Source organism: Hemitrygon akajei, chromosome 19, assembly GCF_048418815.1.
Source record: "Hemitrygon akajei chromosome 19, sHemAka1.3, whole genome shotgun sequence".
NCBI classification, from domain to species: Eukaryota; Metazoa; Chordata; class Chondrichthyes; order Myliobatiformes; family Dasyatidae; genus Hemitrygon; species Hemitrygon akajei.
The window spans coordinates 23,304,641-23,328,477 of record NC_133142.1 but is presented as its reverse complement, the minus strand read 5'-3'; the positions used below and the strand labels follow the sequence as shown (position 1 = coordinate 23,328,477).

The 23,837-nt window shown below is 39.5% G+C and overlaps 2 protein-coding genes across 4 annotated transcripts in view; one reads left to right on the top strand and one right to left on the bottom strand.

The window, feature by feature from the left end:
- atp6ap1la (ATPase H+ transporting accessory protein 1 like a) overlaps nt 1-16,847 on the bottom strand; it is a 22,047-nt gene extending 5,200 nt beyond the window's left edge. The window contains exons 1-7 of one of the 2 annotated variants that reach the window (XM_073072251.1): nt 16,736-16,847; nt 13,799-13,925; nt 11,374-11,436; nt 8,618-8,811; nt 6,441-6,481; nt 4,269-4,351; nt 2,078-2,319 (exon numbers count right to left, since the gene is read on the bottom strand). In XM_073072251.1, coding sequence (XP_072928352.1) covers nt 2,078-2,319; nt 4,269-4,351; nt 6,441-6,481; nt 8,618-8,811; nt 11,374-11,436; nt 13,799-13,925; nt 16,736-16,836 — 851 coding nt within the window. In that variant the 5' untranslated portion in view covers nt 16,837-16,847. The remainder of the gene's footprint in view (nt 1-2,077; nt 2,320-4,268; nt 4,352-6,440; nt 6,482-8,617; nt 8,812-11,373; nt 11,437-13,798; nt 13,926-16,735) is intronic. The other variant, XM_073072252.1, reaches the window with a different exon arrangement.
- On the top strand, nt 13,411-23,837 carry rps23 (ribosomal protein S23). 2 transcript variants are annotated; one of them, XM_073072253.1, is made up of 5 exons: nt 13,411-13,477; nt 17,138-17,238; nt 19,119-19,278; nt 19,633-19,753; nt 23,643-23,837. In XM_073072253.1, the coding sequence occupies exons 1-5, from the start codon at nt 13,440-13,442 to the stop codon at nt 23,787-23,789; spliced, it is 567 nt and encodes a 188-aa protein (XP_072928354.1). In that variant the 5' UTR covers nt 13,411-13,439; the 3' UTR covers nt 23,790-23,837. The 2 variants fall into 2 exon arrangements, with proteins under 2 accessions (XP_072928354.1, XP_072928355.1); XM_073072254.1 differs by lacking the exon at nt 13,411-13,477 and adding an exon at nt 16,990-17,019.

Below are 23,837 nucleotides of genomic sequence, written 5' to 3'. Positions count from 1 at the left end.
AAGGGAAGAATGCACACGAGCCCCCCACCGGCTGTCGCTATTAAACGCTGTCACAGGATTTCTAGCGTGTCTTCTGGTGCGTCTGAGGGGCTGTTCCCACAGACCCTCTTTTATCCTGACTCACAGGGTTTCAGATGTCAATCAGGTTAAGATGATGCAATCCCTCCACCAACCTCCCCCTCGGTTCATTGCCTGGGGGGGGGGTTTCGATGCATCGTGCAGGATGCAATACACAAGTCCGTCTCCAAGAGACAATAGCCGGCGTCAATGGGTCCGCCTTTCGGAGGCCAGGACACATTCCAACTCTTTGTGGATTCCGCATGTCTTTTCTCATTTCCTGTGTCCCCTGAACTGACTTAATAGTGATCTTGCGATTCTCACAAAGGAGGGGGCTACCTCAGAGCTGTGGTACATTCGTAATACACCAAAACCTCTCAGATGTACCGTGGAGAGCTGCATCACACCCTATATGGAGGCTCCAATGCACAAGATCGCAAGAAGCTGCAGAGGGTTTTTGGACTCGGCCAGCTCCATCATAGTCACAATCCTCCCCACCATTGAGAATATCTTCAAGAGGTGGTGCCTCAAGAAGGTGGCATCCATCTCGAAGGGCCATCTGCACTCAGGACATGCCCTCTTCCCATTAGCACCATCCAGGAGAAAGTACAGGATCCTGAAGACCCACACTCAACAATTTAGGAACAGCTTCTTTCCTTCTGCTATCAGAGTTCTTAAAGGTCCATGAGTGTTCCCTCATTAATTTTTTTGCACTTTTTATTTTTGTAATTTATAGATTTTTATGTCTTTGTCCTGTACTACTGCCTCAGAACAAAAAGTTTTGTATCATAAGTTAGACATAATAATTCTGATTCTTTTAAACTACTTTTAAAAGCTCACTATCTTTTAAAATAAAACTAATTGTTTTCGAAACCTCCTGGATTGTATACAATGCCAAAACTAGATCTCAGTAGCAATCATGTTTATTTTCTATTTCAAATCTCAGTATTCTATTGTCAAACTTTCAGACTGTGAGATACTGCAAATTGATTTTCATTTGCAATATCTGTCTGGAAGTTTGACAAATTTCACAACTATAGAATAAAATTTAGATGTAAATAAGAAATTCATTAAAAAAAATATATTGCTTCCAAAAACCCTTATAATCAAATCAGTATGGAAATCTGAAAATTAATAATATATAACATTAAAAGATAAAGAGAGAAATGATCTTATAGGCAATTACAATTATATACTCAAAAACTGAGCAATAGGCAATTTTATGCCTGTACTAAGAACTATCATGACTATTTAAACCCTTATGAGGGGTGATTGATGTTCGTGGCCTACGGTAGAAGGAGTCAGTTTTAGAAAACATAGCACATTTATTTTCAACATAGTCCCCTCCTCCATGTACACACTTAGTCCAGCGGTTGTGGAACATACTGATCCCTTCTTTGTAGAAGTGGTCCACAGCAGGGGTGATTGATAAGTTTATGACTTTCTGCATCATCACTCAAAGAGTTGAATTGCACATGCATGTAACAAGAGCATCTTGGACCTCCAGGTGGTCCATAGCAGGGGTGATTGATAAGTTCATGACCTAAGGTAGAAGGAGGTGAGTTATACAGCTTTTGTTACATGCACGTGCGGTTTGACTCTTTGAAAATGCAGAAAGTTTAAGTTAATAACATCTTCTACCTTAGGCCATGAACTTATCAACCACCCCTTGCTGTGGACCACTTCAGGAGGTCCAAGACACTGACTTCTATAAAGAAGGGATCCGTATGCTCCACGACTGCTGGACTAAGTGAGTAAATGTAGGAAAAATAAATGCGCTAGCTTTTCTAAACTTGACTCCTACCTTAGGCCACAAACTTATCAATCACCCCCCTCCCCCCGTATGTCAATAAAAATAAAATATATTTCTTCATTCATATTATTAAAACCTCTATGATCAGATATCATAATAAGGTGTTAAGTGTCTCTATAACCATATGTTTAAAAAGGTTTAGTGTCTGGAAAAACATACTTAATTCAGTGCAAGTTGCCAAAGGTAAAGTGTAACATCACAACTTACATGGCATGATCTGCAGAACATGTTGAATTCCTTGTATTAACTTTAGCAGCGTTCCCAAATGTTTTGTTAGTCAAATCGATCTCTGGCTGGTCTCCAAATCTAATTGTTATCTTTTTGGCAGTGAAGAGAATGCATGTTTTTTCACCATCTGTAACATTTATCGGTGAATACTGGTTCCAATTTGGGATTTGCAGAAGCTTCCTACCAATGCTCATGACATCACTGAAAGAATGTCCAGTCACCTATAAAATAGTGATTTCAGAACTTAATTTCCAGCAATAGATATTAAAATTACTATTGAATTAAACTTGTTTGTTGCTTCAACAGAAGACTTCAAGGTTTAAAACTGCTAGAGATAATTTATTAAATATGTGATAAAGACTACATAAATATTGATACGGATACAAATCCCGTGGATGTTGGACAAGTTGTCTGAGAGAAACTCTACTGTGGCGTTTGCACTGCCAAAGTAAATACTGCTTGAGGTTTCATAACAAAGGTATTAGATTCTCAACATTTCAATGCTCCTTATCCACTACTGACGACATACATATGGCATAGAATTAGGTGGACCTTTCAACACAATATTGAAATTACCAATATTTCTCTAATATGTTAAATCAAAGGAAGTACATGCTGCATACAACCAGATGGCAGTCAGCAAATAAATATTTGTTAATGGTCTTCATTGAAAAAATGTTGTCCAGGAAACTAAGCACTGGAATGATTTATGTCTCAGAGAAGCAAATTCATTATGTGAAGTAAAGAATACTAACATTTTGCTATCAATTTAAGCAGGGGCAAGTCCTTCAAAGATCACTTTGACACTCTACTCTGATATAAACCTGATAATCTGGCACACTCAGCAGATTTCCTGGATGGTACTTTTATTAATATTTCAACACTTTTAATTCACTTTTTTAAAAAGATTATACACAGTAGGATAATGGATTTTCCAGTGAACAAGACGAGTTGAAAGGGAGTATGGAAGCAGAGACCCTGTTGTTTGTACAGATATGTGTGAACTGAGGCCCTGTTATGGGGGGGCGGGGCAGGAAAAGTGGGCCTGAGTGTGCTAGAGTGAGGAAACCGTTGCATGGGCAATAGAAAGGGAAGAGAGGAACCATGGTCCCATTGTGTAAAAGGGATTGGAAGAACCAAGGCTCTGACAAGTGGAAAGGGAGGGTAGGAACTGGGACTCCAATCTGTCACCTGGAACACAAGAAGTGGTGTGTTAGAGGAAGTTAACAGCCAGGACCCTGAAAGGGAGTGTGGGAATCAGCCCCTGAAGGGCAAAGGGAGTGTGATAAACATTATTAGTGAACTAGATGCTGAGATAGTAGGATTTCCAAATAGTTGGATAGTGGTTTTACTTCTAATATTTGTATTTTTAAAAGATTGTTACAAATCACTAGAAGATACAACATTCTCAGGCTTCTAAGATGGGCAACAGAAATGCCTCACCTTTGGATTTTTCCTGTGATATTGAAACTGTTCTAATCTGCAACCTGGTGATCATCCCCATCTGCTCTAAAATGTGGGTTTGTGTTTTGTAAGCACACAGCTTTTAACACTTGCAAATTGTTCAGTGACAGATTTGCTAACTCTCTTCACCGGCCCCCCATCCTTGCCTTCCCTTCCATAGTTTCTTGGTGATCGAGTTGAGTAAGAGTTTATTCACCAAGTGGGATATGCCCTCTCCTTGTTACTACCATCAGGGAGGAGTGACATGAGCCTGAGGACACTCGCTCAGTGATTCAGAAACAGCTTCTTCCCCTCTAATTCTGAATGGTCCATGAACACTCTCTCATTATTACTTTAGTTACATTCCTTATATATTTTGTAATTTATACAAAATTATGTCTTTGCTGCTGCTGAAAAAAACAAATTTCATACCATACAAGGCAGTGATAATAAACCTGATCCTGATCCTGTTTTGGGCCAGTGGGTTCAAAGGCTTAACTATAAGGAGGCACAAAGAAGCAGACGAGAGGATTAGGTATTTTTCCTCTTCCCATTCTCCTACTGTACGGATGGATGAGGAGTTCTGAGCTCAGCTATTTAACAGCATGTGAACCATGGGCATGAACAAACATGGAGACTATAATGAACATCAGAAATTTTAAGAACACATAATTATAAACAAACATTTGGACAAGAAGAAAGCAGTAGTGGGTTAAATATTTTGTACCTTGGAACTCCTGCCAGCCATGAAAATAGCTGTATAAGGGACCTCATTTGCTTTGAAAGTATTGATGACCAGTTTAATAACGTCTGTTTAAAAATAAAGCAAATTTTAAATTATATGACAAAAAACAGATTATGCTTTTTTCTAATATGACCTACCACATTATCCCAATTAGACTACATATCTTTAGTGATTATATTCATAATTCTTTTCATATGCAATCCATTCTACCTGTTTAGAGCAGTTTGAGATACAATATCTAAGGAAAAAGGGTATAGACCAGTTCCTCTCCAATGTTCTTGTCCTAAACTAATGTGTTCTTCTGCTTCAATTCCTGCCTCGCTGCGAAGGAGGGACACTAATGATTAATTGCATTTTAAAGTTATGTTAATAATCGTGACTATTCTCCCAGATCACCAAATGGTAGCTCCATGGGAGAACACCATTGCCTGGGCCAGCACATTCCTGCCCTCCATACCTGCACGTTGAAACTCCAGGTATCAGCACTGAACACAAAAAGCCTAAGTTGAGAGAATCATTTTATATATAGACCCCGAGCTTTGTGTTAGTCACGGCTGTTGCATGTAACAGGGCCACAGAGGATAACAAAAATATAAAAGATAACTGAAGGTCAATGATTATTGTTTATATTTTTACTAATTTGTATTAATGTTCTTACTTAATTTGTATCAGTCAAATGTATTTTTTTGGTTATTAACTAGCTGCATCACAGCCTGGTACGGAAACGCCAACGCCCTTGAACAAAAAATCCTGCAAAAAGTAGTGGATATGGCCCAGCCCATCACGGGTAAAGTCCTCCCCACCATTGAGCACATCTACACGGAGCGTTGTCACAGGAAAGCGGCATCCATCGCCCTGGGCATGCTCTCTTCCCACTGTTGCCATCAGGGAGAAGCTGCAGGCATCTGGACTCACACCACCATGCTGAGGAACAGTTACTACCCTCAACTATCAGGCTCTTGAACCAAAGGACATAGCTTCACTCAACTTCACTTATCCCACTGAACACTGAACTACTCCCACAACCTATGGGCTCACTTTCAAGGACTCTTCACCTCATGTTCTCAATATTTATTGTTTATTGATTTATTACTATTTCCTTTTTTTGTATTTGAACAGTTTGTTATCTTTTGCATATTAGTTGTCTGCTACAGTCTTTCACAGATTCTATTATGGCTATTGGACTTACTGAGTATGTAAATAGTATGGTGATATATATTTACTTTGAATGTTTAAATAATCATTTATTAATATTTTACTTTGTTTTTAAAGACATTTTAATTATTTAAATGTATTTCAATTTTTTTAATTGTTTCTGATTATCATTAGAAACATTTGAAAAGCAGGAGAGGAAAGGCATAGTTATGGGTAATAATGTGCACAATCCAGCCCGTTTTTATATGCAGAATCAGATCTAATTCCAAATGTGTTATAAAGTTGTATCTGGTCTATGTCTACACTCTGCTGTATAACTGGGATCAGACCCCTGATTACTGACAACATTACCAAACACGGACTGAGCATTCCAGGCCACAACTAAAACTTTGAATTCCAAACAGGACAGGAGTAGGTTGTGCCCTGATGTCTACACCTTGGGGAAATGGTTCAGTAGCACCCATCATACCACCAAAGCCAGCCCATTAACGTTGTATCTCAGTGAGCATTTGATGCCTTCAGGAAAGAGAGAAAAGATTATACGTGGAAAAAATTAGAACCATGACTTTTTTTTTAGCAAATTTCTGAATATTTAAAAAATAACAGTTCTCTGGCCATCTTAATCTAAAAAAGTTTCTATTTTCTGAAAAGAGGTGGGAAGTGTTTGCTTTATCTATAGAATTCAGCTGATTCTGTATAAAACAAACATAAAGCAAGTATGCTAAAAGAAAGGCAATTATTAACATTTTGGACATTTTTTATCATTATACACCAGTAATACATCCTGCCATTTGGCTATCTGGTTGCCAAAAATTATTGGATAATTTTTCTGTCTACAATTTTAATAGCATTAAATTATTAAACAAATAAAAGTTTACAAAAGCAATATACTGGACACCTGAGATAAATGCTAAACACTGTAAAATTATGAGCTGCTCTACTACAGTGAGAAAGCAATGTGAATATTTTGCATTGTTCACCTTTCATTAGAAAGCTTACCATCATCAGCTAGGACTCTGCTATCTGCTGTCACTGCAGATCTGGAAGAGGAATATTGCATTTAATAAGTAAAAACAATTAAGTAAATTTAACACTTACAATCCCAAATTTGATAATTACAACCATGAAAACTAATTACCACAAATTAAACAGTGTCAGAATATGCTCTATCAACAACAAGTGATAAAAATCTATATCTGGAATCATGTTTGACAAGTTTGTGTGCCCATTAATCTTGTGACAGAAGTTTCCAGAACATTGTCTCTACGATTAGATTGAGACAGAAGCTGTAACTTATGTCCTCTGGTCCATGTGGTGAAATGTGAAACCCTTGGGCTAGAATACTGTGTCTAGATTGCTGGGAGTGAACCATGTCTCAGGGAAGCAGAGTACACAGCAATCCCTGATATCCCTCTGGTACTGTAATCTTTCTCTGAGTTCTTCAATGTTACTTTCCAGAGATTGTACAATAGTCAAGAGGATGATAGGGAGAGAGGGTCTCAGTACCCCCCGTTTCAGTTTTACTGGCAACCCACTTTGGCAAACTCGCTATCTCAGCTTCACCAGACAATGGAGACTGCTGCTACATTCCCACACTGGGTTGTTTGCAATCTCAACTGTGCTGATTTTAAAGACTGATAATGCCGATAGGCTAGTCCAGTGCTGTCATATCAACAGCCTTGCACTCAACATCAGCAACTGATTGTGGTCTTCAGGAAGGGGACGTCAAGAGAACGCACACTCATTGAGGGTTCAGCCATGCAGAGGGGGAACAACTTCCAAGTACAGTTCCTGGGCATCAACATCTTAGAAGATGCAGTCATATTGAAGAGGTGGCTATACTTAATTGGGAGTTTGAGGAGATTTGGTATGTCCCTAAAGACTCTAGCAAAATTCTACATGTGTACTGCGGAGAGCATTCTAACTGGTTGCATCATCGTTTGGCACGGAGATGCCAATGCACAGGATCATAAGACTTGAGGGTTATAGACTCAGCCACTCTAACACAAGCACAAGCTTCCCTATCAACAAGGCTATCTTCAAAAGGCAGTGCCTCAAGAATGCGGCATCCATCATTATGGATCTTCACCGCCTGGGACATGCCCTCTTATCATCAGTGAGCCTACAGACCCACACTCAGTGTTTTAGGATCAGCTTCTTCCCCTCAGCCATTAGATTTCTGAACGGTCCATGAACCCCTAAATACTACCTCACTATTCCTGTTTTGCACCAGCTATCTATCTAGCAATCTATTACTGTAACTATAGTAATTCAGTATGTCTGCTCTGTACTGCTAGTCCAAAACAACTTCCATGACTAATGCCAGTGAAAATAATTCTGATTCTGATCGTATATGAGAGGTGAAGGTATGGAGGTGGGAGTCAGGGGCCCTGATGATAGAGAGGAAGCTGACTTCAGAATCAAATCGGATATCAAACTGCAAGGTTCAGTACCTGGCTGGAAGTGATCAGAGGGAGGTAAACAATGGGTAAAACAGCTTTAATTTTCCCCAATGTTAACACTGCTTAGCATTCTACCAGATAAATGCTTCAAATTACTGTTTTAGAAGATTCAAAATACATTTTCTCTCCTTATTGTGTGTGGGGGGGGGGGGGGGTCGTCTAGACATTGAACAAAGATTGCCAACGTATCTGATGCCAAGCTCCCGAACTCATCAGCCACTGTCACTAATCAGCTTATTGTCACTGGACTGGGGAGATGGCGTGGGGGGTGGGGGGGGGGGGTAGCATTGCATGTCTGGTCATCCTGGCACTCGGCCGCAAGTACGGACAGCAGATGCCTTGAGGAAACTTCTGACAATCGAGGAATGGATTCTGGACAACAACACGGTAAATTAGAGGTTACAGAGAGGTGGCTCTCAGCACCAGCTGTGTACATGTCAAGTCTTTGGATAATGCTGCACACTTATGAGAAATAGAAGAGGGTTAAAGATAAACCCCTGTCAAACTCCAGAGCTACCAGTGTACGACAGGATGCAAAATCATTGCAGTTGGTTCACTTGCAATAAATGGATGTGAAATAGTGCTGAAGCTACAGCTGTCCAGCCGGAAGGAAATTGTTGCAACATAGGAAGAATCAAAATACCGTACTGTAAACTCATTTCATTTAGTTCTAACCCACCTCATGCCTATTGTGCTTTTAGAAATTTACTTTACCTGTGCATTAATGGTAATTTCACTATTAGTAATAACGGTTTAGTGCCGTTCATTTCTGGGTTCCAAAATGGTAATTGATTTACATATACTGAGTATCCTCCGAGCTTATCATGCACATATTCAGGGAGCTGATACGTCCATCGCTGGCTTACAGTTGGTAGGACAATCGAAGATGGAGCAGAATCCAGAACGTTCTACAAACAAAAGAAAGAACTTGAATTTATAAAGTTATATTGCTTCTTTATTGACAATCATTTTTTAAATTACTTTTGTATGTAATTGTAGATGTTTCTTGAATATATTACCATTGATCTTGTAACCTAGACTCTGGCTAACAATCCTCATACCCAAACAAGAGATTCTACAGATGCTGGAAATCTTGAACAACACACACAAAATGCCAGGGGATCTCAGCAATTCAGGCAGCATCTATGGAAGGGAATAAACAGTTGATGTTTTGGGCCAAGACCCTCATTCAGGACTCTGGAAAAGTAACATTGGGAGATCTTTTAAACTGTAAGTTTTTTTGCACTTTATTATTTATCTATCATCCTTAATCTTATGAGTTGGTTAAAAGATATGTATAATAATTTGGATATAATTCCTATCGAAAAATATTGCACTGTGCAAGTTTCAATGCAGATACTTTCATCTAAATGGCTGAAGAATTTCCTCATACTTTTCAAATGACAGATGCCACAGAGACCATGTAATGACTTGGGAAAACTAGGAATTGTCACTCAAAATTGAGCACACAAGGCAAGCTGTGAAAACTTCCCCTGGTACTCTCAGCAAAAATAGTCAGAAAATATGTAGAAATCACCCAATATAACCATACCTCAACCGTATTTTAATGAATGGCATCAAAAACACATAAGATTGTTAAGAAAGAATACTTATTAAAAGTGGAGAGAGAGTTAAAGGTAGTTCTGCCGTTCATAGAGATGAATATATGTATATTTGTTGGAACTCTGAATTTGATGGTTTGAATTTAGCTCATTCATATGTGCAGGTGTCTGTGAGTAAGGTGTTTGTAACCTGGGTGCTGGGCCTGTATTTAACTACTTGACCGTAATCTTGTCCAGACATAATTGCAGGAGTACTTTGGTGTAGTGTTCAAGGGTCATCCATCTTTACAGACCTTCCTTTCGCCCATTCTTTCATCCTTAAGATCAGAAGTGGTGTGTAGTACACTGTCCAGTTACATTCACAACTCCTAGCATATGGCACGCCTGGTACAGATTGGTAAGAGACAAGTGACAGTCATGCCATAAAATATCTAGGCAATTACCACCTGCAGTAGCACCATTGCTGCGATGTCACCGTCAACATTCTGGGAGTCTCCAATAAGCAGTAACTTAGCCAGCCAGAGCAAATCAGAGGCTGAGCAGACTGTGACAATTAGTTATCTCCCCATTTTCATTATTTATAAGATACAGGAAGCCAGCCGGTAGCGTAATGGCATCAGCACCAGACTTTGAGACGAGTCCTGGGTTCGAATCTGGCCAGCTCCTTGCACGCTTTCCATCTGAGCTGGGTAACACATCGAGCTAGCAACTTGGCCTCATAAAAACAGACAAAATGCTAAAGAAACGGCCAGGTTGCCGCCCGATGCGCCACAAGGAACAGCAATATCACAGACACAGGAAGGAGCGTGGTGGAATACTTTCCACGTGCCTGAATGAATGAAAATTCAGTAACACTCAAGTACCTTCAACAGTTTGCAGGACCAACTGGTGCAATAATTGATTTCTCATAAACCACACTAATTATTCATTCCTTCATCAGCAATGCGCCATTGGGGCTGTGCATAACATGTACAAACATGTCTACAGTTATTCATCTGGGCTGCTCTGATGGCATATTCCCGACCTGTGACCTACAGCAAAGAAGGCTAAGGGGCTGTAGATGGACCACTACCACCTTTCACCTGACACCATATTGATTCAGAAATACAATGTAATTGACTTATTGTTACTTCATTATCAGGTCTCGGTCCTGCAACACTCCCATTGTAGAAGGACCTTTATTGGGAGAAGTTTAGCACTTTCACCACCACCATTCAAAAGGAGTAAAGATGAGCAAAAGATGCCAGCAAGGGGCACACCTCGAGAATAAATTTAACACAAAATCAATGAGAAGTTTGGGGAAGTAAGTATTACATCCTATTTAATTGTTCTCTGCTTATCTACAGTGGAAGACATTCAGTATTGTCATTATACTTTATTGTCACCAAACAATTGATACTAGAGCGTACAATCATCACAGTGATATTTGTTTCTGCGCTTCGCGCTCCCTGAAGTACAAATCGAAGTAAATATAATAAAAATTTAAATTATAAATCATAATTAGAAAAATAGAAAAGGGAAAGTAAGGTAGTGCAAGTCAGGTCCAGATATTTGGAAGGTACGGCCCAGAAGTGGTGATATATGCTAGGAGTTGTGAATATAACTGGACAGTGTACAACACACCACTTCTGATCTTTGTGAATTCAAAGCTTATGAATTATGCCCAGTATTATACTCATTGTGCATTTAATCAGTACTAAGAAATGAATTCCACATTTCCCAATAAAAGCAGTAATCAAATTAATTTGTGAGTTATTCGTTAAGTTCTGAATAGTATTCACAATTTAATCTTTCAGATCCAGTGAAGAAAATGTATTAACTACAAAAATCTTGATCATTTCATGCTTTGTTTTAATAAATAAACCAAGAAAATTTTATAATATGATCATAGAATAGGATCCATCATACCTGAATGTTAGAAAATGTGTGTGTCAAACTGGTATCAGAATTCATAATATCATTGGTGTTCTGCTGAAAATACAAGGTTGAAATGTGAAATGGAACATATAGTTTGATTTTTTTGAACATAAACAATTAACTCGGTGTTCATAAGTTGGTGCAAAATGTGCACATTGAATGAATCATTTAATTAATAAACATTAAATCAGTTATTACAATATAACTTGATTATTTTGGGTACCAGATGTAGAATGACATACATGTTTAAACACATAAGCACACAAATGACAACACCAAAAAGCATCTTCGAATTAGAAAGTTAGATACAAAGTTTCGTGCAAAATTCTTAGCAGTATATAAAAAACAAATTTCATGACGTATGCGAGTGATGATAAACCCGATTCTGATTTCGGTCTCTATTGTGGACAGAGAGTGAGAAGGGGGGGGGGGGAACTCGTGGTTAGGAAAAAGGGAAACGAAGAAAGAGGAATTAGGAAGCATCTGAGAGACATTCTGTAATGAGCAATAAAGCAATCATTTGAAATCAAAAGACGTCGACTATGGGCGTTGTGCAATGGACCAGAATTGATTAGAGAGCTTAAAGTAAAAGAACCCCAAAGAGCAAGTGATATCTGATTGATCGGGGCATCAAGGGATATGGTGAGAGGGCAGGTGTATGGGGTTGAATGGGATCTGGGATCAGCCACGATGAAATGGCGGAGTGGACTCGATGGGGTGAATGGCCTAATTCTGTTCCTTTGTCTTTGAGCCTTATGAACTGGGGTGTCAGGGTGGTGTGTATTTTCATCCACTTCAGTCCCTACCCTGGTACTGCTTCTTTGCTTCACACCCCTCCGCCAGCGCTCCGCCCTCACCATTCCCAACACCCTTTGCTCCTGCCGGGTTTACAAACTCGCTCTCCGCTCTGTACTACATTGACAAGTACGGGACTGTGCAAAAGTATTAAGCACCCAACACCTTTGCACAGTATTGTATGATTTCATATTTGAAAAAGGTTGATTGTTGTAAAGGTATTTTCAAGTAAGAAATAGGTTTATTCCTTTGTGCCCAGTCTTTCATGAAATTAACTGTTAGTTCATCTACTACAGCCCGTGTTTGTGCGTAGCACTGGAAAGAAGATGCGTTCTTTGTTTTGTTTTCTAATTTCAAAACGTACCTGCATTGCCACAGGGAAGCATAAAGTGGGAACTAGTGGAACGATTCATCCCATTCCGAGATCAAAATTATAATTGTTGGAATTTTGTAGAAATATTTTATATTACATTTCGTATTTCATTAAATCATAATATTGGTCAAGTTATTAAAATCAACCTTAAAATATTGTAGCACACACAAAATGCTGAATTTCCAGCATCTGTAGATTTTTTTCTTTGTGATTAAAATAGCGCGTTCTTCAATGTTTAATTTTGTACTAATGAGGCTAAATGTATAATCTTTGTGTTTTTCAAAACATACTGAATTATATTGAAGCCGTTATAAATTCAATATGTGTGTCTGCATTCATTGGTATTGTTTACGATTTTTACCGGAATTAAGAATTTGAAAGTAAATCTTGGGGAGCAGAATACTATCACATAAAATAATTACAGATGTAAATAAAGTCTTAGCGCATCTGAAGCACAATATACACATCTGAGCGCTATTATAAAAGAGCAACCTGACTTTGCTGCTTGAGGTAAGGGGAAAGATTCTGAAGGCTGGGAACATTTGCTCTTGGGAAGATGAGTGTATCACCTCAAACAAATTGCTGAATTATGTAGGTAAATACGGGCGCTGCTGTGGTCTAGAGGTTAGCGCGACGCTATTACAGCTGGGGCTTCTGAGTTCAATCCCGGCCTCCTCTGTTAGGAGCTTGTACGTCTTCCCCGTGGAATGCATGGGCTTTCTCCCACAGTACAAAGACCTACCGGTTGGTAGATTAATTGGTCATTGTAAATTATCCCCTGATTAGGCTAGGGCTAAATGGGTCGGCTGCTGGCGGAGCAGTTCAAAGAGCCTATTCTGCGCTTTACCTCTTAAAAAAGTATCTTGATTTATGGTTTGGAAATTTGAAGATGGATTTCAGAGAGACACTTCAGTACTATTTAAAAAGGTAAAGCAGGAACCGGTGAAGACGTTGAATATTTCAAGTCCGCCTGACCTGCTTTCTTGTTTCAGTTTTTAAACGCATGCGTTTATATTTTAATGACATACCCCAAAGTCTATCGTAATGTTTGTTATTGACTACCAAGATTTCTATAGGTCTAACTGCATCGGAAAGTGTGGGTGGATATTGTAACATGCAGTCCTCTCAAGAGTCTGGCTCTGACCACAGGCATGCACCTTCTTGCGCCTTTAAAGTATTGCAGCATGACACTTATTTCCTTCATTTAAAATAGCTTTAAAACAGTTTTAACAATTTTGTATCATTTACCGTCTCCTGCCAGAACAGTATCACTTTCTTCTGACTTCTGCTGAATACGGGATTGAGATACCAGGATAGTTCAGATACCTCTTTATTGTGCTCTCTCTGTGCATTGTCCACAGTTTTCCACAAGGCTCTATGGAAAATTGAAGGAAACCACACATTCTTATCAAATCCGGAAACACAACAGTTGGGCTCTTACAGTCCTGCATTCGGAAGTCGGGTGTCTCGGTCAGTGGGAAGAATTGCCAGTTAACTGAAAGTAATCAAATAGATGATAGCATTTAAATCAGGGCATCAGTGCGACATCTAGTGGCTGGATGCTTACCAGTCAATTTATCACGATAACGATTTGTGTACTTGGCACGGTCAAATTAGATCTGAAAGGTAAATTCAGTTAAGGAATATTTGCCAATATAAGCTAAATATTTTGCCTAAAGAAGTGTGTTTTTTGTTTTGTTTTCGAACATTGTTTCAGTGCCAGTGTTCCCGATATTCCATCACAGCGAACTATTTTGTCTCTTTTCCAGTTTGAACAGTCACATAGAAATTTTTTGATTTTTAATTGTACATAATGCTCGTCAAAACCAGAGTGTTAACCCTTGGCCACAATGTCTCGAATTCCAACTTACAGTGTTATCAATTCAGTAACTTCATTATCAAAGGTTCTCACTCCCATTCTGATTAGAAAATAAGTAAGAAAAATTGCGAGAAGGGAGCTGACAATAGGATGTGGAACGAATTATTAATCAACAAGGGCTATGAACATAACGGTAACGGGCTCTTCAGTCCAAAATATTGTGTCTAACCAACTAAATTAGTATTTTAATGGACAACGAAACTAATCCCTTCTGCCTACAGAAAGTCCGTATCCTAACATTTCCTTCACATTCCTGTACCTATCTACACGTCCTTACTGTTTCTGCCTCTATCACCACCCCCAGGCAGTGCGTTCCAAGCCACTCTCGGTTTAAAACAAAATTGTCCCTCACGTCTCCTTTGAAGTTACCCCCTCACACCTTAAACGCATGGCCTCTGGTATTAAACATTTCAATCTGCGGGGAGATACTGTCTATGCCTCTCAATCTTATAAACGTCTAACAGAAATTGCCTCCGCTTCCATCGCGCCAGCGATATCGCGTTATAGCACATGCCCCCTAATCCGGACAGCATCCTGGTAAACCTCTTCTGCACCCTCTCAAAAGCCTCGACTTCCCGCAGGCAACCAGACTGTTTGCAATACTAGAGGTTTATAAAGCTGCATCATAACTTCCTGACTTTTGAACTCTATACATTAACATGCCGCATGCCTTCTCAACCACCCTATCAACCTTTGTAGCCACTCTCCGAGAGTTAGGAACCTTACCCCAAGATCCACATGCTCATTCACACTGTACTGTCTCTTTACATTTGATCTACCAAGGGGTGCAATTCTTCACATTTGGTTGGGTTAGGCTCCATCTGCCATTTCTCCATCCAATACCTACAACTGATCTATATCCCTCTGTATTCGTGGCCAGCCTTCTACACCATCCACAACACCAACAATCTTCTTATCATCTGCAAATTTACTGACCTGCCCATTTTTATCCAAGTCTTTTATACACAGGTTATTTATATTAGGGCTTAACTTCTTTTTCAACAACGATATATTCCGGTACTGCTGCAGGAATGTATTTTATTTAGTTAAAACCACAAACCCTGTTTTCCTGGATGTTATCGGGATTACGTGGGAAATGGTTGATTGAGATTAGTGTTTGAAATAAATGACAGTAGGGCAAGCATAAATGAAACAGCTTTGTCTTACTCCCTGATTATTTTTGGTTCGAATATTTACCGTGTTTATTTATCCACGAATTAAACCCATCTATGAACAATTTGCATATTCCGACAGGAGCCAAAACACTTTATCCAGCAATTATGATAAAACTAAAAGTGTCAGAACGGGCGTATATTGTAGATTCTGGTGGGAGGACACTTATAGAAAGATAACTTACCACTAAACTGTAGATATGGGTGTATAATAATTTTTAAAAAAAATCTATATAAGATGTTTACCTGGTTACCAAATATGCGTTTTGTACCTCCTGTATTGAGCATAGGAGCTAGCCACGCTGACAAATGGGAAAGTGGAAGATGCAACTCTGTCTAACAGCGTCGGGCCACAGCCTCACAACCACAAATGCCTAATACAAGATTAAAGAACTCACATGTCCACAGTGACCTGCCTGATCGGCCAAGTCCCATCTGCACAGCCCGGCTCGGTCTCCAGATTAAACTCGTAATTAGAAAATACATACAGCTCTACATAGTTCCGTTCAAAATAGAAGCAGGCAGATACTCTATATACTTTTTCCATTCAAGGTCGAGTTAAAATCAGGAACTAAAAAGAACAAATATTAGAAATCACCGGCTGTACCCAGCGGTTCCCACAAGGGATTAACATTTCTCATCTGGATCATGTCACCGGTGCATTTAAAGGATTTTCTGTTTTATTTAACTGCTATTCCTGGAACCGACGAGACAGAAAAACAAGTTAGGGGATTAAAACACGGAATTAAACGAACATTCCAAAAATAGATAATAATAAAATAAGTGATTCGAACTTCCTATTAAATCTAAACTCATTTTCAAAGTCTTTATTACAATAATTGACAACCTAAACAGTTTCTTTGCGTTTACAGTATTAATCTCGCTTTTTATGAAACCCTTAAAGGTTAATCCGGTCAGCATATGGTCACTTGAACAGCAAACAGTAAGTGGAATAAAATGTTCACTTTATTACTCCCTGTCCATTTAAAATAAAATATGACACAGATTTTGTTTTCTTTGTAAACCGCAATGATTACTCTCAACACATCAGAAATACATGTAGACATGTTGGTAAAATATTTGGAAATCACTTGTACGAGTTACATAGCTTGCATCTTGAAAGTATACACTTACTCTGCTGTTGACCACATTATAACGGGCACTGTTTCTTCATTCGTCATTGAAAACTTTATGAGAAGCGAAAATATTAAGCACTGGATGCGATAGGCTTCCATTTATAAATAGCTCCGCCGCTAGCTGCGCTGCCCGGAGTTCTGAATGGGAATTCAAAGCGCTCTGCCAGCGAAGAAGCGTATTCCCTCTGATTGACGGCGATGCTTCCCAATCAGCGACGGGTATCTACCCAATCAACCAATTATGTTCGTTAAAGGCGGGACTAGAGTTCTACAACTTTTAAAGTCAGTAAGACCATTATTCTGCAGATTGTAATATTTTTATTCGAACGATGAACGGATTTTCAGTCCGCTTTTTGGCCCGCATTGAGTAAAGGGTAGTTTTGTTTGTGTTTTGCGGCAGGCGGAAGCGGGCTGCCGGCGGGGTCCTTGCTGCTGGTAAGAGAGGCGTCGCGGCGCCGGCCTGCCCTTTCTCGTCGACGAGCGGCGGAGTCTGCAGCATGGGTGAGTGTGGTAGTGGGCCGAGTGTCGACAGTCCGCTCGCCGGACCGGCCTCCGCCACGTCGGCTCCTTATCGCCGATAATAGTCGGTCGCGAAACGCAACGAGCCCAAGGCAGTGGCGTTTTCCTGTCTCCAAAGCTGCATCCAGCCGTTTTACACGAGGCGCCCGCAGTCAGGCTGCGAGATCCCAGCCCAGGGCCCGAGGCCCGGCCTGGGCGTGAAATGTTGGGAAAAGCCGTCCCATGAAGTACAGCTTCCAATTTCAGACGTAGAAACGTTATGAAGGATAATCTCTGGTGTCATCCAAGGAATTGTTGGGGTTTAAAATCCATAGTAGAAAAGTTTGGTGATATTTCCTCTCACTGTACACCTTCGCCATATAAGGGCTACTGGCGTTCGGCTCTCGTTTGAATGGATTAGTTTCAGCACTGAGCTTTTCTATTGAATTCCACTTATCCTTAGTAAACTTTGAGCAGAAATAATGCATACAGGCCCTTCCACCATTTTGTATGACAGTTTGTTTCAAATGTAAGTAATTAGCTGGATACGGCAGGGAAAATGAGAAGCCAATCTAAAAATCGTACAAGGGATATGTAGGTCTATGTATAGTTCATTTAAAGTAGAAAAAGTTGAAATGGTTGAAACATGAAAATATTCTTGGTTTTACAAACAGGAATGGGGAATAACAGCAAGGAATTCATGATATGTTTTGTAACATACTAGTTGAGTCGCAACTTAAGTATTTAAAGTTTTGGGTGCATACTGTGTAGACTTGAAAGGAGTAGTGAGAAGAGAAGAAATTGATTCCCAGGATGAGGAGCTTCAGGTTGGTTGGTTGACTGCGGTGCTGCAGTTGCTCTTAAAAAATCATAGTTCATATTGGTGGAGTGGACTCAACGTAAAATGCAATTAACTGACAAAAAAGCAGAATAAATGGGGGGAAAAGTGCGGTGAATGGTTTGTGGAATCCACTGTCAGTAGTACTAGAGGCAGATTCAACTCTGGCATCAGAAAGAGAACTTGGTTAGAATCTGAAAGAAATAGTGGAGCTCTGAGAGTAGGAGACTGATGAACTGAATTGGTTTGCATAAAGATGCTACTAAATTGATGGGGGCACAAGACTGCAAATCTGCATAAACAAAGTGCTGGAGAAACTTGGCAAGGTGGGCAGCATTGATTAAGAGCAATGGGCGGTTGACATTTGGGTTGAGAAATGGAGTAGAAAGAAGGGGGAGAAGCCAGTATAAAAGAGTAGAGCATTTGCAGGTGGGTAACAAGGTGAATCCAGGTTGGTGGGTAGAGAGATGGGCAGGAGATTGCGAATGGGAATAATGCGAGAAGCTGGGAGTGACAAAGGGCTGAAGAAGATGGAATCTGTTGGAGTACAGTAGATGATGGAATAAAGGGAAGCAGGTGAGAGGAATTGGAGGGGTGAGTGAATGATGGGCAAAATAGGATAGTGGTGGAGAGGAAAGGGAGTGGGTGATGAGGGAAAACAAGGGAGTAGAGGTAAGTGGTTACTGGAAGTTAGAAGAATCAAGTGAAATTGGGGTTCCTTTCATGTTATAATTCTGTAGTTCACCGGCAGATATAGTTTTATGAATGCTAGCCTTGTACTTGCGATACACAGTACTTGGGCCATGATTCTTATTTTAAGCAAATGCACAATTTCAAATATTGGACATTGTGTAATAAAAAAAATTGCAAAATAAGATCTGGTTACCAAAAATGTTAAATTTAAAAATATAACATTAAAATTTTGGTTATACGGCAGTATAGAAATGAATAGGTGAGTTGAATTTCAATCTTTCCTAATTGTTTTTTTCCTTTGAGTCCTGTCATTTATTGTGGTTCACATGTGATTGTATACATTTGATTTTAGGTAAGTGCCGTGGTCTGCGTACAGCTAGAAAGTTGCGTAACCTTCGTCGTGATCAGAAATGGCATGACAAGCAATACAAGAAAGCCCACCTGGGCACAGCTTTAAAGGCCAACCCATTTGGAGGTGCATCCCATGCCAAAGGAATAGTCTTGGAAAAAGTGTAAGTGTCTTTAAATGGAAGAACTATTATAGCTAAAGGTAGCATCCTTTTGGGGCAGCTGTGTACTACATATCTTAGTATCTTAAAATGAATTGTTAGGAAGATGATTAATCTCTTAAGTGCTTGGAGTACTCTTTTGACTGGGACTTGTAACAAAGTATGAAATACTTCGGTACAACTCAGCTAGGTCTAATAGTTTACTCAGTTGTTTGTAAGGGGCACCATTTCACAAACAGTTTGTGTTCTGGTTTTACGTAAAATGTACCAAGATACTTTGCCGTTCTTGGAGGGGACAAAGAAATAAGTGAGCTTAGTGGGGAAGTACAGAAAATAACTCATTTTGCTCTCTTACAGTGGCGTTGAGGCCAAGCAGCCCAATTCTGCTATCAGAAAGTGTGTCCGAGTACAACTTATTAAGAATGGCAAGAAAATTACAGCTTTTGTTCCAAATGATGGTTGCTTGAATTTCATAGAGGTAAGTATACATGTGTATTGTACTAATTCTGAACTGACTTAATTTTTTATAAGTGGAAAATGAAGCCGTTTCTGTGAAACTTCAAAGGTTCATTTATTATCTAAGTACGCAACTCTGAAATTCTTCTTTACTGGGAAAAGAAAGAGGCAGCACAATAATCAACCCCCAAGCCACCAAAAAAAAAACAGAACAGGCACATCGTGCCAAAATCCCCCCTCCTGCGCAAAAAAAAAGAATCAGGCACATCAACACCCAAGTTCCCTCCTCCAACACAGAAAATGAACAAAAACATAACAAGCACATCAGTCTCCCCCCCACAAAAAGTGAGAAAGATTCAGCAAAGTCTTAATTTTTTAATTTTAAAATAATGAATTAAGTTATATTTTGCCTTTTCCAGTTTTCTGTATCCCATAATTTTTATCCTGTGGCTTTCATTCTAATTTGTATTTTTCAATAAGCATTGCAACAAAGAACTGCAAAACCTGCAAGATTAATAGATGATACCTTAAAATAGTTTGAAATTTCACCATCAATTGGCTCTTTATTGTCACTGGGTCAAAATCCTGGAGCTCTATTTACGGCTATTTAAATGTTAGTCTTCAGAAAGGTGATGACCATGTTGAACACTTTAATAAGAGATAGTACCATGAGAGTTGGTGTTGAATTTAGAGCATAGGACATGAAAAAAGATATTTGCTTCAAGAGGCCTTTAAAAAGAAAACACCACTTATGAGCAGATTTTTCATTAAAATCTGCAGATGGCTTTGCAGAACATATTGTCAAAGTATATAATTGCTTTTGTGGAAATGGGCTGTAGTTTGTGAAATGCCATAATATGGCACTCAGATGTAATGGGCTTTAAAGTTGCTTTATGCTTGGTTCATTACCCATAGCATTGGTATTAGTAGTTATAAGTGAATTAATTGCATTTACAGTGACACCTACTGAACTAAGGGCAGGGAGTTTGCAATTTGTATCCTGTATAGTTATTTCCTTTTAAATCAACAAGTTGACTGGCATAATAATATTCCATTGTAGCTTTCAGCTTCAAGCTAATAAGATTATAGGTTGATTGGGTTAATTACCAATACTGTAACCTGCATGTTGAAGTGCTGGCACTTACATCATGACGCCTTTTAGAACTGACGTATCACAGTCAGATACAGATACAGATACAGCATAGGTACAGACATTCAGCCTATTAAATCCTTACTGACCATCAGCCAGTAATTCTTTAATCTGCAAACTTAATCCTTTTCCCCTCCCATGTTCTCTTCAAACTCTCAACCAAATTCTACCACTCATTTACAAACTCAGGACAATTTTTGGCAGCCAGTTGACCTATATAGATACTGGAGGAAACCCACCAGGGAGAACAGGGTGGCTCCATGTGAACAGCACTTGAGGTCTGAACCTGGGTCTTCTGCTTTGAGGCAGTAGCTCCACTAGTTGAGCCACTTTGTCCTCAGCACAAAACTTTCTTAGCTTTATACATTATACATTTAATTTTTTTGCCTTATTGGTAGCCCGCTTGCAAAATAGCCAATAGCATAAATATCTAATTGAATGGAATACTTCCACAAATTCAAATTGTGTCCTTGAACTGTGATGATTCACTTCAATCTCTGTAATATCCCTCACTGGCCAGTGAGCTTGGTCAATTAATTACAAGGAATAATTGGGCTTGATTTTAAATTGGAATTTTCAATATTTTATGTAATCTCTGCATCAACCGTTTTCTTTATTTTCTACTTTACTGTTAAACTATTGTATGTAATCTCGTGGAGTGTTGGACATGCAACACATCTCCATGTGCATTGTGTCAATGACAGTGATGTGCTGATCAGTTTTCCTCGTAATTTTCCTCTCCAACATGGAGTTGTTACCTCTGTTCCTCATCTAGTTTGTTGATATGATTAGTTTCCTGCAGTGTTTTAACTGGTATGTTTACAACAAAATCTAATGTAAGTAATTAAGAAAAATTAACCAGTAATTGAGTACTACAGTACTCATTGAGAAAGATTAATGGCCATTCAGATTCTGAGCTTTACCTATGGAGGAAAGATAAAGTTGTGCTCAGCCTTTCAAGGCCTTATTCAGCTAGAGTCTTTGTGTGGGCAAGTTATGATACCCTTAGAGGATTCAGGGGGAAAAATGAGAATGGTTTCTGGGTTGACAAGCTAGGATTGCTTTTTTTTAACAGAAGGCTGAGGGAAATGGTAGAAGTATGAAATGGTTAGGGGTTTGAACAGAATTGCTGCTAGGAAACTTGCCTTTGGAGGTCCAGCCGAAGGGTTTCGGCCCGAAACATCGACTACTTTTTTCCATAGATGCTACTTGGCCTGCTGAGTTCCTCCAGCATTTTGTGAGTTGTTTGTCTTTGGAGGGGTTGAGGATTAGAGGACAAAGGTATCAAGTAGAGAAATGAAGAGAATTACAGAATCATGTATAAATGCAGGGGGAAGAAAAAATTGCAAGTCCAGAGAAAGGGTGAGGAGGGGTTTCTTGGTAGAAGTGTGTACCCAATTGACAAATAGCCTTCTGAGCCACAGCCCTTCATGATCTACAAGCTTGAACTGCATGGGGTGTAACGGATTTCCATTTAATGCTGAAGTCTAAAATAATAGGTTCAGACGTGATGCTACTTGGAGCTGTTGTACTTGGATAAAGTTTGCAATAAATGGCTATGTGCTCTTCGGAGCAAGTTTTTAAAAGATGAGCTTTGTCACGTACATGAAAACAGTGAAATTTGTTTGCATCATTGTATGTGATGTGCTGGGGGCAGTCTGCAAATGTCGCCACACTTCTCGTGCCAACATAACATGCCCACAACATTCTGTACATCATTGGAATATGGGAGGAGCACTCAAAGGATATCCATTTGGTCATGGGAGAATGTGCAAACTCCTTACAGACCGGCAGAAACCTGTGATTGCTGGCACTGTAATGCAGTTGTGCTCACCACTACTCTACTGTGCCACCTGTCTCATGTTTTCTGTTCAGATTGTAAAGTTGTGGCTGCCTTGGACCATCTTCCCATTCCTTATTCCCTTTGAATAACGTCTTTTCCCCACAAGGAGGACAAGAAGAGCACTTGGATTCACATCCAATCTGTGAATCGCTTTAACTTAGAAGAAGTTTAATCTTCATTTATCTTTGCTTGTTGAAGTACTTTCCAACAGCCTTGAGGGAGTAACAACTAGATGGCCTGCAATGGTTCAGGGAAGCTTCATCACCATCTTCTTAAGGGCAATTAGGATGAGCATTAAATCTTGCCTTTCCCATAGCATGCACATCAAATAAATTTAACAAGGTGGAAATTGGGGAAAAGTTGATGAAATTGATTAGCTCACCATGGGTGCATGAAGCAACACCAATGTAGTTGTCAGTGCCGCACAGGAAAAGTTGGGGAGCATTAACAGGGAAGACTTGGAACATGGATTGTTCTATGTAGACAATGAAAAGGCCACAGCTGGGGCCTTTGTGGGTGCCCTTTGGGTCTGGACAAAGTGGGAGGAGCCAAAGGAAAGATTGTTGAAAGTGGAGACCGTTCTGCTGATAGGAGGGTGGTGGTGGAACTAATTGGGTCTTGTGAGAAAGAAGTGGAGAGCTTTAAGGTCTTAATGCTGGGTGGGGGGGGGGGGAGTGGAGATAGGAGTGTATAGGGTCTGGACATCCAGTCCTATCTCCTTTCCCAGAACCTCTTATGTTTAAATACCATCTACAGTCTTCATTAGCCGAATTTTCTTTTGACGACTCTTGTACTTTAGGTGATAAAAGTAACATGGTATAAATGTGAAAACTGTTGTAATAGCCTCTCCCTTTCCTTGCACATTTTCTAATTAGTGAATGTTTTGAACTATTTAAATGTTGGAATTCTCTCCTTTAGGAAAACGATGAAGTTCTGGTTGCTGGTTTTGGTCGAAAGGGGCATGCCGTTGGTGATATTCCTGGTGTCCGCTTCAAGGTGGTTAAAGTAGCCAATGTATCTTTGTTGGCCCTGTACAAAGGCAAGAAGGAGAGACCAAGATCCTAAACCTGTCATCATATTAACAGCTATGGAAAATAAAACATTTTAAAGTGT